Below are 16,349 nucleotides of genomic sequence, written 5' to 3'. Positions count from 1 at the left end.
TTAATGACTTGTTCGTCTATGCTTAGATGACTTGTACATCATCAGCGCAAGCCTAGACGTAGATAAAAATATAACAAACCAAAATCAACTATTATTTGAGTGGGTTTTAATAATAATAACTGTACTTGGGTTCGTTGGTTACAAAACCCATTATCATCCTTGTAACGTTGATGCATTGGCTCATCTAGCTTCTTGCTAGTTTTTTTTTAATAAAATATATCTGTTGTTAGAAAAAAATAATAATAATAGTTTATAAAATTCAAAGTAAATCATAAGAGTCATTTTATACTTAACAGTGTAAAGAAAGAAAAGTAAACTATCACGTCCAATAAAAGTTTGTACACAAAGCTTGTGAATATATAGTTATAACAAAGAAACCAAAAAAATGGATGGTAGATGCCATGTGGGATCACTAATTGATCAACACACTTACATGACATCCAACCATTGGCTTACAAATTGAATAGTAATTTTGTGAGGAAAGCCCATTTACTAATTAATAAAGGGATAAATGGTTATATACGATTACAACTTTTATATATTTGTTGAGAGTCGAATTAGCATTGAATTTTATATTATTGTATACAATTGAATCATCAGCAGTCGCCAGGTTCTTTGATCGCACTTATCCTAACCATGTATGTCGATTACGAAAATCTTTATATGGGCTTACTCAAGCCCCCCCCCCCCCCCATGGTATACTCATTTTTCCAATTACATTGCCTCTCCTGGTTTTTGCAGCACTGTTTATGATACATTTGTGTCCGTGTATCACGAGAGAGGCCATACAACATACTTGCTTCTTCGTGGACAACATTATGTTCACAACGTCTAATGAAGGTTTTCTCTCAAACACATCATCTCTATTCTCTCACATAGTTTGTTATGACCGATATTCGTTACACCTGACAAGCATAGCTTATTGTTATCCTAGTCTAACTATGCTCATGATATTATTCATAAAGCATAAAGCTGCCATGTCCGTTTGGAAGCCATCTCAAATTCAATCTAACAAAGTCCGAATTAGACGATTATAAGTTTATACATTGCGGGGAGGGGCTGGTCATCACTTGCAAAAATTCCATCACTCACAACATCCAATCAAGTTCCGCCATGTCATCAACCATTATTCCATCACTCACAACCTTTTTTAGTACTGGCAATGGTCATCACTCACAACACCCAACAATAAACCCTCACACCCCCTCACATCTATTTATCACTCACAGCCCATCACTCGTTGATTTTATCACGCCAACCTTCCATCACTCATTGAATATGTTGGTGGCGGTGGGAATTTCACCAAGTTCCACGCATGGAACTTTTCATCACGCACAAAATATCCAACCACCCCAGTCCCCTTATACAAATAAATATGATGCGTATTTCTTCTGTTTATCCATATTAATGACAAGTTGTTACCTTAAAATAGGCGACTTAACATCTAGGAGGTTGAGTTTAGTCATTTGAACAAAAATTCATGAGTGAATTTTAAGGATTGTCCTTTATCTTTATACCTATTTTCAGGCGTTGTCTTTTATGATCAAAATTGACGAGTTTTGTCCTTTATGTTTTCATATCATACACGTTTTGTCCTTTAGGCCTAACTCAGTTAGTTTTTTCAGTTAAATTTGGTCATATGCTTTGCACATGAGAGCATTTTTCTCAATTCAAAGGTAAATGCAACAGCAGATTTACAGCTCAAAGCTTCTGCAACCTTTGAATTGACAAAAATGCCCTCATGTGCAAAGCACATGACCAAATTTAACTGAAAAAACTAACTGGGTTAGGCCTAAAGGACAAAACGTGTATGATATGAAAACATAAAGGACAAAACTCGTCAATTTTGAACATAAAGGACAACGCCTGAAAATGAGTATAAAGATAAAAGACAATCCTTGAAATTCACTCAAAATTCATTCATTAATATAGTTACATAAATTAATTTTGTCTCGATTATCTAAACAGTTTCATATTGCTCGGATTATTGTCTACCACTAATAAACATGATATATATTGATTATAACGTAAAAATAGAGATAGATATATGGTGGAAAATGGAACCCACATGTTCCCCACATAACCCCGTTAGGGTAACACAATGGATCCCACACCCTGCCCGTACAAGCATGAAGAAGATCCTTCTATTTCATTTCTAAGTGGACGCCACTTCATCACACGGTGGAATCCCAAAATTGCCATACGAGTCACACATAACTCCAAGATTGCCACACATGGGTTCACCCATTCATGTTAGCCAACCATAAATGGGTCCTAGTCACACGAGCCGGTCTGGGACATTGATTGAACCAACACCTTACCTATTGTCTTCTATTCTAACCTTCACACTTAGGTGTGGACATTGATTGAACCATTTCAGCGAAACTGGGTCATATTCCCCGTTACAAAATCCTTCAACATTTAGGTCCACTTCTAAATCCATTGTATCTTTTTCCTAAGTTTTGTTTTTTACGTACACAGGTGAGAGTTTTTGTTATTATTCGTGAATTAATTAAATACCAATACCGAATTTGAACATAAATGTTTCTCTCCAAGTCTGACTTGCAAAATAATGAAAGGGGATTAGGATATTTTATAACAAGAGGTGGTATAATTTTGTTGGTATTATTTATATTGCAAGTCGTGTTATCAATCAATCAAGTAGTTTAAAAATTTAACTAATGACGCAAGCGTAACTTTTTCTCCAAACCCGGTCCTTTGTTAAGAAAAATAATCAATAAAAATTAGATTAGAGTAGAATCAAACCTCGTGAATTTGAAACTAGAGAAATACAAAAAACGATTTATTTACCTCATGAACATTCTAATTTTATAATCAGTTGTTAAGATGTTGTTGGATCTATTCCCAAATATTGATGACAAATATTTGTTTGGGAAGAATTATTCCGATACCATTTCAATTTAATTATTCAAATATGACTTCTTGAGAAAAAAAAAATACACTTATGCTCTTATCATATTCGTCTAGAATTAAGTATAACAGTTAGTTATATCCATCCATCCATTTTGATAAAACAATTTCACATCATAATCTTTGTAGGTACAGTTTAGACAAAAACCAACTTCCAACTTGGGATTAAGAAAGTCCAACACTTGGTGAACTACCATCAACAACTTTTATCTAAATTTTGACTAATTACCTAACCATAAATGAGTTTTTTAAATAAATATTTCAACCCCTTCCTCTTTACAAGCATTACATTTCACAATCACTTACGTTTTCATTTGGATTTAATATAATCAATCATCTTATTGTTCAACGTGTCTTGTTAACAACCCTATATAATAGAAGTGTTCAAATCATGATCAAGAAATACGTTGAGAACTATGAGAAACGCAAAATTTACTTGCATCTATTGCTTTAAATGTGACACTTGTCACTACTTACATTTCTCTATCTTACTACCTATAAGGCTGGATGGTGTGCTTTAACATAACGCCACGCACGCTGCACCACGCAGACAATGGGCTTTAACTAATCTACCAATTAAGTATCACAATGTGGTTTAACTAATAATTAAATACAAGAAAAAAAAATATGTGATTGGTGTATTGGGTGGCCCCACCTCTTTCTCCTTCTCGTGCTCGTTAAAGGCTTGTCGGAGCCCCCTTAGCGACCCCTTTAAAGCCCCGGGGCGATGTTGAGGGCTATAAAGAGCTGAGCTGGACGGAGGCGCTAGCCCACATCGTCTAGTCTAATTATAACTTATGCACAACATACAAGTGGACTATGTGATTCTCGTACCTAGTTCTCAACATTATACAAACTATTAAAGAATACACCCCCAAATATTAATAATGTTTCATTTCATTAAACCTAACACATGATTATATTGTTTAAGCAAGGAGGATAAACCATTATACACATTTTATGAAAATAACTTTATGGTAGTTCCATTGCAAAAGAAGGTTTTGATTTTCAGAACATATCAAAAGATTGTATCTATGAGTTGTTTCATGTTATATGATTTAAAGGTGCTTGTCATCTGTAAAATGAACTCATTCACCTTGAGGCATATACCACAAGCACAATTAGTATAAAACTAGGTGAACACACATGTTTATCTCCCATAAATCATACATAAACTTTACAAAGAAACACCATGTGATTGGTGTATTGGGGGTGGTCCCATCTCTTTCTCCTTCTCGTACTCGTTAAAGGCTTGTCTGAGCCCCTTTAGTGGCACCTTTGATGCCCCCGGAGCGGTGTTAAGGGCTATAAAGGTCTGAGCTGGACGGAGGCGCTAGCCCACATCATTCAGCCTAATTATAATTATGCACAACATACAAGTGGATTATGTGGTTCTCATAGTTCTCAACATTATACATGCTCTTAAAAGAATACACCCCTAATATTGATAATAAATCATTTCATTAAATCTCTAACACACACGCAATTATATTGTTTAAGCAACGAGGATAAACCTCATTGACTACAATATTATAAAATTACACATATTTTTATGAAAATAAATTTATGGTAGTTCCATTACAAAAGAAGGTTTAGATTTTCAAAACATATCAAAAGATTGTATGTATGAGTTGTTTCATGTTATATGGTTTAAATGTGCCTGTCATCTGTAAAATGGCATATACCACAAGCACAATTAGTATAAAACTAGGTGAACACACTTGTTTATCTCCCATAAATCAAACATAAACTTTACGAAGAAACTTGGAACTTTTTCTCAAAAAGAGAGAAGAAAAATACTTTGATGAAGACCATGTAGGTCTAGTGAACAATGTCCATCTAATGTGCTTGTAATTCACAAACCACCAAATAAAAGTTGAACATGGCAACTTTAGTTCTACGGTCAACCATCATGGACTGATGGTGCTTTTGCTTGAATCGTCATTTGACATGAATAAAATAGGAAGAAAAACAAAAGGAAGACAAAAATAAACTGGTTATGGTTAGCTATAAGACATGATATAAAGAGGCCTGATTCAAGTATTTAAATCAATGTTTTAAGATCCGTTTTTTTATATTATATCGGATTGGGCTCAAAAACGGTTTAACCGGATGTATCGGGTGATTTAACTGGTTCTACCGGATGGTTTAATCCAGTGGCGGAACAAGCCCAAAAGGTTAGGGGTATCCTAACTTTTTTTTTTTTGGCTCAGGGGTATCCTTTATATAACGGAAACGGAGTTGAGAGATAATTTTACACTACAGAAATGGAGTTAAGGAGTATTTTTACATTACGGAGACGGGGTTGAGGGGTAGACACTCTAAGTCCGCCACTAGTTCAACCGATACTACCGACCAGTTTGAACCGGGTTTTAAAACATTGATTCAAACCCAAAACCTTATACGGTCTTTAATCTGTATAACATATTTAATGAAACAATCAAGACTATAGTTTTTCAAACTTCCCCATATAACACCCAAATTCTACTAATACTTTGACCGCATAGTATACTATCATGTTTGAATACACAACAAGAATTAAATTTGTGGATCCAAGCTATACATATATTTTAATTCCTATAAATATGCGAACAACCCAAAGTCCCACCAATAATTCACCCAAATAAATATATAATTTGAACACTTTGCGTTCAATTAAACATAATTCCTGCCAAGTGAGCATTCATATTCACTACACCAAATAATACAGAGAGACCTAGCTACTTGTAAACCAATGTCTTTCATTACTACTTTCCACCTTTCCAAATAATAAGATAAAACTTTTAAATCACTTATAAAAAAATTCAAATCACTTATAATAACTCATTTTCATCTCTTATTTAGTTATTATCATCTTAAAATCAACATGTATAGAAAAAAAAAACTAATTTAAGGTTAAATTTAACCAGTTCCATCAAAATCCTTTTCCACATGCAAAACCATCTGTGAGTGTGGGGTTTTTAAAATATAAAGAGTATAAAAAATGGTTGTGAGTGGAGGAGAGAGAAAATGTTACTGTTTATCTGTATATTTGGGGGGGACACTGTTCACTCATTATAATTTTTTAATATATATTGAAAGTGGTTGTGAGTGAATGAGAGAGAAAAATGTAATGATAAAGGTATAAAAATATTATTTAATTGAAAAGGAGAGAGAAAAAGTATTTGTTTTTAGTAAAAATATATTGATATAAGAGTTGTTTTTTAGTGGAATGTATGTATAATTATAGAGGGCTGGATGTGAATGCTCTTAAAATACAAATTATTTATGTCTAGAAAGTTACAATTATCCATAACATCATATCTAACTGATTATAAGTTTTCACTTGGTTGTTCAAACCCACAATTAAAACAATAACACTAGTTAATATTAACACTCAAATATATTTCTTTAGGATGTTAACTAATAGGCTGGTGGGTATGGGGTCCGTCCCTTATGCGTCGAGGACCGGCGCCGTGTGGAACACCATCCCCCCCCCCCCGGTCCCCGTCCTCTCCGACGACTACTTGACGTTGGAGACGGGCACTAAATGCCAAAAATTGTGGGGACCGATGCATATTTTGTAATGTTTATCTAATGTTTTTTAATAATAAAAAATATAAAAGTGGTGGGGTAGGATCATCTAGGACCATCCTCCCATTTCCACTAGTTTTGTGGGATGGATCATCCTTGGGAGGACTATGATGTGACGCCTATGTGACGGATCATCCTCCAAGGGAGGATGGGCACCATACCCTCTAGCCTTATAAGATCACTTGAGCCTTGGGGCACCTCTAGCAATGTTTTAAAAACTGGTTTTTATACCACGTTGGATTTGGCTTAGAAACGGTTCAACTGGTTGTATTGGACGGTTCAAACGGGTGACTAGTCGACCCTATGATTCCGTAAATTTCGTTTTTTAAGTGATCGTGAACTTGATACATTCAATTCTCCAATGCCATAAACCTGTGACTTTTATTTAAAAAAAACTTTGTTGGAAAATTGATTTTTGATTATGGATTACGTAGTTTTGGATTTTTTTTTTTTTTTTTTTTTGGAAAATTGATTTTTGATTTTTGACCTCTAGTAGTTGAATGTAAGCTCAAAATACAAATTAAATATGTTGAATCTCTATTTTGGGATCTAAATCTTTTAGAATGATCCAAGGTGTGAAACCATATCAACAAACATAGAAAGGAAATGCAATTAACACAGCCTGAAAACATAGAAAGGAAATGCAAACCATTCAAAATGTGTTTAATAAAAATCAAGAATTGGACCATTTTGTTTAAAGAAAAATTTTCCATTGAATCACAATCGACCCCATTGTCATAAATGCATGAAAGGGTTGCAACCAACGATTCCAAGGCAGTTTCACTTGTGGCTACTATAAATTATCCATTTGTGGCCCTTCTAAAAGGAGAAAAAGTATAGTTGAAATCTTGAAATTATATAATTATTCCTGCCTCTCTTTATCTTTCCATCCACCTACACTAATATTCCCATTTTCTTTTTGCTAAAAAGTATTTTGTTTTACTTAATAAATTGATTTGTTCTCCTTTTGTAGACCCCCTTGAACAATTTTCAAGTATGTTACTTGAATCTTTATATTTCTTATACTTCCTTTGAGGAGAAACTCATGATTAAGGGCAATAAAAATCATTGCGAAAAATCATTTTGTACAAGATGACTCAAGGAAGGGCAGAGATACAATGATTTAGATCCTAACCCTGACCCGTTTCAAAACCGACCCGAAAAGGTAACCAAGTTAGCAACTTCATCATTATTATTGATAAAGACGAAAATAAATATGTGGTGGTGGGCTATGTTCTAATCGATTTAATAACAATAATAATAGAGTTAAATGTCATTTTAGTCACTGTGGTTTGGGTCATTTTGCCAGTTTAGTGCAAAAGTTTGAAACGTTGCCATTTTAGTCCAAATAATTTTAAACGTTGCCATTTTAGTCCAATTGTTAACTCCGTCCATTTTTTTTTGTTAACTTGAAGGGCATTTCGGTCATTTTAAATGTAATTCTGTTAACTAGAAGGGCAATTCGACCATATAAAATATAAAATGATCGAATTACCCTTCTAGCTAACATAAAAAATGGAAGGAGTTACCTCAGTGGACTATAATGACAACTCTTGAAACTATTTTGATTAAAATGACAATGTTTCAAACCTTTGGACTAAACTGGAAAAATAGTCCAAACCACAGGGACTAAAATGGCATTTAACTCATAATATAATAATAACAATTCTTATCGCTACAAAGTAAATACATTGATCATCTAGTGTATTTATTGATTAAAATTTAAGGTACATTAATCATAACCCATTAATGTTAATGTTGTTATTATCAAATTTTATCATATCAAACCTTGTGTTTTAATATGGTGTATGATGATATATTTCTTTGTATTAGTTGTACCAAATCTTATGCTATAATAGTATTACTCTAAATAAGCATCATTTTAATATAAAAATGTTACATTTATATGGCAAAAAAGAAGTTATAATAAGCAGAAGAAATTGTAGGAAGTGGGCGCAGGATAAGCACGTGGGAGTCGACTTTTGAACATAGAGAGCACGCTGGCATTTTCTCACACTTAAACAACGCAGTCTTGTTCTTGATTGTTCCCACAACACAACTCTCTGTTATTCAACCTTCTTCTCTGTTTCAGGTTTTTCTCTCTTCTTTATTATCTTATATATATATCAGTTTTCAAGAATGTTTTAATGTAAAAAATGAAAATGAGGTGTCAAGATTCACTTGGGATTTTGTTTTATTTTTCCGGGATTTTGCCATTTATTTGTAACACTCTAAACCCACATCAAAATCTTGAAGATTTCATATGATTCCTAGTGGAATTTTCTTTTACTGATTTTAAGAATCTGGTGGGGTTATGAACAATTCAAAGTGGGGATTTTGCAATAGTACTCTGTTTTTATTTGTTCATATTTTTCTGGGATTTTGTCATTTGTTTGCAACATTCTAAACCCACATCAAATCTTTGAAGCTAAGCATTCTTTGGGTGATTCTTCAGGGTTTTTTTTCATATGTTAGAATCCGGTGAGCTTATATTACAATTTTTTTATACTGCTCTGTTTTTGTTCAATGTTTCTGGTACTCTATTTTTTTTTTTTTTTTTTTTTTTTTTGCAATATTCAGATCCTACACAAAAATCATGAAGATTTAATATGATTCTTTTGGGAAATTTTGACTGGGTTTTAATTCTAGAATTTCTATTGATTTCACTAATAAAAATTGCAAATTTTTAATTGTTCTCTGTTTTTTTTTTTTGGTATATATATAGGTATTGTTTCATAAGAGAGAAAAAAAATTGATCTCCTTTCTTCTGTAATCATGGAAACAATCGTGAATTAAGGACAAAGTGTAGATAATTTGAGAAAAAAGTGAGCTATGAAGTTTATGAAACTTGGTTCTCGGCCAGATACGTTCTACAATTCAGAATCAGTAAGGTATATGCAGTTAAATTTAAAAAATGTTATTATTTTATTCACAAAAGTTTAAGATGATTTTTACCATGTCATTTAGATAATTAGATAATAATTTAATGATTTTTTTTTTCCATATTTCTGTACCAATTCAGGTCTGTTTCCTCTGAGGTTTCTAGTGATCTTGTAGTGCAAGTGAATGGAACAAGATATTTGCTTCATAAGGTAACACTCTTTATTTGCAATTCACTTATTATTATTTTTTTTCTTTCTTTTTTTTTACTATTTTAACAGTTTTACTTCAATCCCAGAAAAAAGTTTTTTCAGAATTTAAAAAAAATTATGGAATAAAGCTGAGTTAAAAAAAAAAAAAAGATTATTTATCAAATTATGGAATAGAATTGAAAATTTCATATTTTTGATCAAAAACTTTCTATAAAAGTTTAAACAAAATCTGGGTTTGGGAGCAAGAAATTAGAAAACTGTCCATATACTTCAATCTTATACTTTAAAGTTTTTACATTTCTGTAAGCTATAAAAATTGATGTCAAGATTTTAGTAAATGAACTTATTTAATGTGAATTATTATGATCTATATTCTTCAAAAATTTTGATTTTTTATGCTCTATTTTTTCCTCTATAAACAGTTTCCCCTTTTATCCAAATGCTTGAGGCTACAAAAACTCTGTTCCGAATCCCCCGAATCGACCCAACATCAAATCATCCAACTCCCAGATTTCCCAGGAGGAACCGAGTCTTTCGAACTATGCGCCAAATTCTGCTATGGAATCACAATCACACTCAGTGCATACAACATAGTATCAGCCCGTTGTGCAGCCGAATACCTTCAAATGACCGAAGAAGTCGAAAAAGGCAATCTTGTTTACAAACTCGACGTTTTCTTAAACTCTTGTATCCTCAACGGTTGGAAAGATTCAATCATTACCCTTCAAACCACCAAAGCTTTTCAATTATGGTCTGAAGATTTGGGCATCACTAGTAGGTGTATCGAAGCCATTGCGGCAAAAGTCCTTTCTAACCCTCTGAAAGTGAGCTTATCGCATAGCTATTCGAGGCGAGGGAGGGATAGAGATGACATTTCGGTTAATGGAAGTAAAACTAACACAAGTAAAGGGTGGTGGGCTGAGGATCTTTCGGAATTGGGGATTGATCTTTACTGGAGAACAATGATTGCCTTAAAATCGGGTGGTAAAGTGCCCGCGAATCTTGTTGGTGATGCACTAAGGATTTATGCATCTAAATGGTTACCGAATATTTCAAGGAATCCCGAAAATGGTGAAACCACAACAAATTCGAGTTCTAAAAGTCGGTTGCTTTTGGAATCCGTAATTAGTTTGCTTCCAACCGAACGAGCTTCGGTTTCTTGTAGCTTTTTGTTGAAACTATTAAAAGCGGCCAACATTCTTCGCGCTTCGTCTTCTTCCAAATCCGAGTTAGCAAGAAGAATCGGGATTCAACTAGACGAAGCAACAGTTTCCGATTTGTTAATCCCGAGTACTTCGAACGATATGACCTACGACGTCGAAGTAGTTTTTACCATTTTGGAGCAGTTTATGTTGCAAAGTCAAAGTCCGCCAACAAGTCCGGTGCATGTTAAGGGCAGGTTCGAGCGGCATAGAAGATCACGGTCCGCAAATAATGGTGATTTTGAGTTGCAAGAAAGTAGGAGGTCTTCTACATCTTCTCATAGTTCAAAGATTAAAGTAGCGAAACTCGTCGATGGATATTTAAAAGAAATTGGTAAAGATGTAAATTTGCCGCTATCAAAGTTTACTGCTTTAGCTGAAGCTATTCCTGATTTTGCTAGATTGGATCATGATGATCTTTACAGAGCCATTGACATTTATCTCAAGGTATAACAATTTCCATCATTTTGACTTTGACTTTGACTTATTGTGTCTTCCAATGTTTATAACTGATCTTGTTATTGTGCAGTCACACCCGAACCTCAACAAGACTGAAAGGAAGCGCCTTTGTCGAACACTTGATTGCAAGAAGCTATCTATGGAAGTGTGCATGCACGCGGCACAAAACGAGCTTCTCCCATTGCGGGTAGTGGTACAAGTTCTTTTCTTTGAACAAGCGCGGGCAGCGATGGCTGGCGGTCAGCTGACCGACCTGCCCAGCAACATCAAAGCACTATTAGCCGCCCAAGACGATGCATCAAGGCCACCCGGTTCATTAAGCACCAACAGAAGCATGGTGCAACCCGAAGACCAATGGAGCGTTTCGGGCCTCAAGTCACCAAGCTCTAACATCTCCACTTTGAGAATGAAGTTAGCGGAAAACGATGACTTGGATGAAAATTTCCACGATGGGATCTCGAAAACTCATTCGTCAAAAGTGAAGCAACTTTGTTCGCTTCCTACTCGCCCCAAACGAATGTTTAGTAAGTTATGGTCGACCAACAACAGAAGCGCAAGTGAAAAAAGCTAAACGTCGGGGTAAGTCTCTATTCTATTCATCTTTCTTGGAAAAATGTCTTGTAATGTTTAGAGAGTTGAAAATGTGAATCGTGGGTGTAATCTATGGTAATAAATAAAAAAGAAGAAAAAATTTCTTTTCTTGAGATATTATATAACGTAATTTTCAAGATTGTGACAGAAAGCATCAAACTTTAGAAGGCAGGGGGGCCAAAGTATTGATTTCCTTAGCACTCACTAGTCTTTTGCTATCATCAAAAATTCAATTCCTTCATCTCATACCCCATCATTAATTTCCAATTTCCTTTCATACAGTAGTAGTATATAAAGTTATAGAAAAGTTGACTGTCTTCAACTTTTACAAGGTTGACTTTTTGACCAAAGATGGCATCCTAGGAGGAGGGTTTGATTATAACAGTTGACTACTTGATATTTGCTTACATTACATGCTTGTTTTTTTATTTATTTCACCCCCTGCTTTTCAATGGTCATAATTGGCCTTGTCCAATCAAGAAAGCAGCGTAAGTTGTAAGAATTTTGGAATGAGTGGTCTTTTTATAAAGTGAGGGTAAGTTTATCTCTTTGTTCATTATTATCATGATCGTCATACTTAAATCCCACCAATAGCAAAGCTAAGATATGGACTGAGGAGGGTAAAATATAAACAGTTTTACCTCTACCCCGTAGGAATAGAGAAACTACTTCCAGTAAGACCCCAATAGCAAAGCTAAGATATGGACTGAGGAGGGTAAAATATAAACAGTTTTACCTCTACCCCGTAGGAATAGAGAAACTACTTCCAGTAAGACCCCTGACTCCATAGTAGATTTGTATCAAGCCTTGGACATAAAGCACATGACACTCAGCAACCGGGACAAAGGCCAATTGGTGCATGTATCCCCTTGTCTTTCGAATATCAACGCCACCACATGATGCATGATTAACCGTCCGTCGCTTTTAACGTTATTTTCATGAAATTAGTAAAATAATGTTAAAATTAGTGCAATTTCACCTTTGCCCCCTGAGCGCCTACACATATATGCATTATATACAAATAAGGTAATACACACATTTTTAGATGATTTATACATTACACAATTTTGTTCCTGTAAGTTAATTGCTGTGGTGTATGATTCACATCCCATCATTAAATCTTATAAATTTAAATCAGATATTTGTAAGACTGAGATTCATAACAAAACATCAACGAATTGGCTTATTTATATGCATCTACATTTAAGTTGAGGCCCAAGACCCATATCATGTGGCACGTGTCCTTCGACCTAAGTAGTAAAAATGACCATGCCTCTTCGTATCTAGAAAGGAGTGTGTGCTATAATGAGGCACGTCGTACGATCTTAGTCGTAAGAATGAAAAATATTATGAACAAAGCATAATTAGCACTCAATGGTTGTTGCATATTTGAAAAGGAAATACAAATATATTATATCAATAAGTTAATAAAAATAATGTATCAAAATACCACTAATCACATCACAAGTTGGATCTAGTAGCTTGTTATGCGCGTGATAATTGAGTTGATGTGAAACCCGGTACGTGGTATCTTCAAGAGGTACGTCTATATTATGCATGTTCCATGAATGGTACACCTGAACCTTAAGTGATACGGATGTTAGATAATACTTTACAAGCGTCATGAATGGTATGTGTGATATCATCTTTGGCCGTACCACACTTTGAAGGCCAAAAATCTTGATTCAAAACCAAAATGTTTATAAACAATGTACGAATGGCTTTAATACCAATGTTGCATTTGTACAAACTTTTAAACAACAAAATATAACATTTATGTTTCTCAGTTTTCAAAGGAATGGACATAACTACAAAACATTTCAAGATGAATCGGTACCGAACGGAATTGTAAATCGGAAATTGCAAAGTATTTGGCTAACACCCAAACGTTTATTATTATTCAAGAAACTGACTCAAAACTTGAATTACAATCACTAATACCCAAAGCATGGTATTTATAATCTAACCACTCCTATTAGATTATAACTAGGATTGCTAATAAACTATTAAATTGGACATGATAATTATCACTAAATAATTAAACCTAAACATGTTTAAATATTCTATAATTATCCACTCCATGTTTCCTCGCCTTGCACGCAAAGAAAGCTCTTTTATTCGAAATTTCAACAACATTTACCATTCCGTCTAGCCACATGGCATGCTGGTTTTTACTTAGATCATCTCCAACGAAATGACGCGCAATACTATAAATTAGTATTTGGGTACTATAACCTAGAAGTCCTAGGTACATGTTTTTACTTGGATCATCGCCAACGAATAAGATGGAAGACAGGTGGGTCAGTAGCAAGGAGAGGTTGCGTGAATCCTTCTCCGGGAAGTATGAGAAATGTGAGAGTGAGGGTGGCACATAAGCCTTCCGACATGGAGGAGACATGCCCGCCTTCATTTCGTGTGAAGAAGACAAGCTTAAGTCGTAAATTTACAATATAAACGACGTATGTATGCGTATTGCCACATCGGTAGTGAAGGGGTATGGTCCCAGATCTCGCGTCAGCATCGACCGCGAGTGACCATTACCCTTATCAAAACCCCCACTAGCTAACAACCTACTTATGCCCATGCGAGAACGCGTCGGCACAAAGGTTGAATCCAATCTATCTAGTAACGAAGGAGGACTTACATGGAACATGAGAACGGTAGAGTGGTGCGACATAGCATCACGTCTGGTGTACGAAAACGGAAGTATTCACAGCGATGCGGCATCACACCGCATCCAGTGAACACTTCTATCAATACAAGAAAGCCTTACCTTAGGCATAGAAGAAGATGAACGTAACGGTGCGGCTGACACCGCACCATATGGGCATTTTCGTCACGACAAGGGATGCAGGCAAACAGTCTCCGCGGACGACGATGCGGCTTGCACCGCATCCTATGCACTCTACAAGTGGGACTGACACCACAGTGCAAGTGGCACCAATGGCAGTTATCTGTCAGAGCTACGTAAGCAATGGACTGACGTGGCGTAACCTCCACAACCGACAAGCCTGACACACCTGCAAAGGTGCAGCACGTCGTCAGTCCATCCATCATCATCCTCCTTCACTCCTCGGCTATAAATACCAACCCCAAACCAGGTTTGAGGTATCTCTTCACAACTCTCTCACTACTACTACTATCTTACTTTGCTTCTCAAGCAAACTACTGATTCTCACGCCGGAGAGTGGTAACAAGGAGCACCCCCCACCCCATCCTCCTTGTTACAAGTCACGGCTTGTTTCCTTGTGCAGGAGATCAACCACCGGTGATCCAGCCAGCGATCCTCGAGAGGAAGGGATTAACCCTTCTTGACGAGACCAGTGTGTTAACCCTGCCCGGTTAACCATTGTTTCATCATTGGCGCCCACCGCTACTCTTAGCACTTTCTAAACCATCCTTTTCCCTCTCTCACGATCATGACTGATCACCAAAACAACACTGCGGATAACCAAAATCCGCCATTCCCACCTCCGGTAGGGGTCAATGCCTCGACCTCCCAACCCGGACACATCGGCACGTCCACACAAAGGAGTCCCTTCTTTATGTTTGGACATGACTTATCACAGTTCGCATCTGTGATCCCACCAGGCATGACCGTTCATACCTGGTACGAGCAGCAGGCAGCCCTGCTGACCGCAGCATACAACCGCGCTTGTACGGAAGCGAATATACAAGTTGGGCCTACCCCAGCACCGCACACCCCTGCTGAGCGTATTTTACAATACGACGGCAGGATACATTCACGCCTGGCTTCAAGAAGCCGACGTGATGACCGCGGATCGTCTTACTGTTCGGTCCACACCCTCAACGAGGACGATTCCTCATACGGGTCCCATACCAGAGGACCAGTGCATACGCGCCTTGGCCCCCATGGCAAGGACAGGAGGCGGTCAACCTCCCGACGCGGCCCAGGCATTCAGAGCCGATTGGGCCCACAACCATACACCGAAGGGTACGGTCATACCGACCCTGACGACTGTACCTACCGCGGGGATTCACATGACACCAGCAGCAGACCGGGAGGACGCAACTATGTTCCTCCCAGTCACCCCCGCAACACATACCTCAGGGCGGCAAAGCGATTCGTTGGATTCATTCGAGGACTTGCGTACCAAGTTCCTCGCCCATTTTAGCCAGCAGCGACGCCACGAACGTGATTCGTTGGACGTCATGAACATCTTGCGAAGGGACGACGAATCCCTCGAGGCATTCGTCGTCCGTTACAATAAAGAGTGCCTGGAGATAGGAGACGTGGCAGACCAGATGGCACGAAACCACTTCATCCGGGCCGTCAAAGACAGAGAGATGATCATGACCATCTCTGGCAAGGAGGGCTTGCCCAAAAAATGGGAGGATGTCATGACCGCGGTCAAGACATACGCCCAGACACAGCGGTCACTCGAACCGCATGTGGCAAAGGCAAAGCCCCAAGCTGAAACGTCCCACCAAGGGTCCAAGCGTAACAATAAACGCAACCGGGACGCTGGAAATCGTGATA

The 16,349-nt window shown here is 36.7% G+C and overlaps 1 protein-coding gene across 1 annotated transcript; it reads left to right on the top strand.

Annotated features, from left to right (window-relative positions):
- The first annotated feature begins 7,324 nt into the window (after window positions 1–7,324).
- Window positions 7,325–11,973, top strand: LOC110896159 (BTB/POZ domain-containing protein At1g67900). Its single transcript, XM_022143611.2, has 6 exons — window positions 7,325–7,669; window positions 8,451–8,596; window positions 9,230–9,395; window positions 9,527–9,596; window positions 10,019–11,245; window positions 11,328–11,973. Exons 3-6 carry the CDS (start codon window positions 9,337–9,339, stop codon window positions 11,826–11,828), a joined length of 1,857 nt encoding a protein of 618 aa, XP_021999303.1. The 5' UTR covers window positions 7,325–7,669; window positions 8,451–8,596; window positions 9,230–9,336; the 3' UTR covers window positions 11,829–11,973.
- The last annotated feature ends 4,376 nt before the right edge of the window (window positions 11,974–16,349 follow it).

The sequence above is a fragment of the Helianthus annuus genome, chromosome 12, assembly GCF_002127325.2.
Source record: "Helianthus annuus cultivar XRQ/B chromosome 12, HanXRQr2.0-SUNRISE, whole genome shotgun sequence".
In the NCBI taxonomy this organism is placed as follows: Eukaryota; Viridiplantae; Streptophyta; class Magnoliopsida; order Asterales; family Asteraceae; genus Helianthus; species Helianthus annuus.
This window is presented reverse-complemented; position numbering and strand designations above follow the sequence as displayed.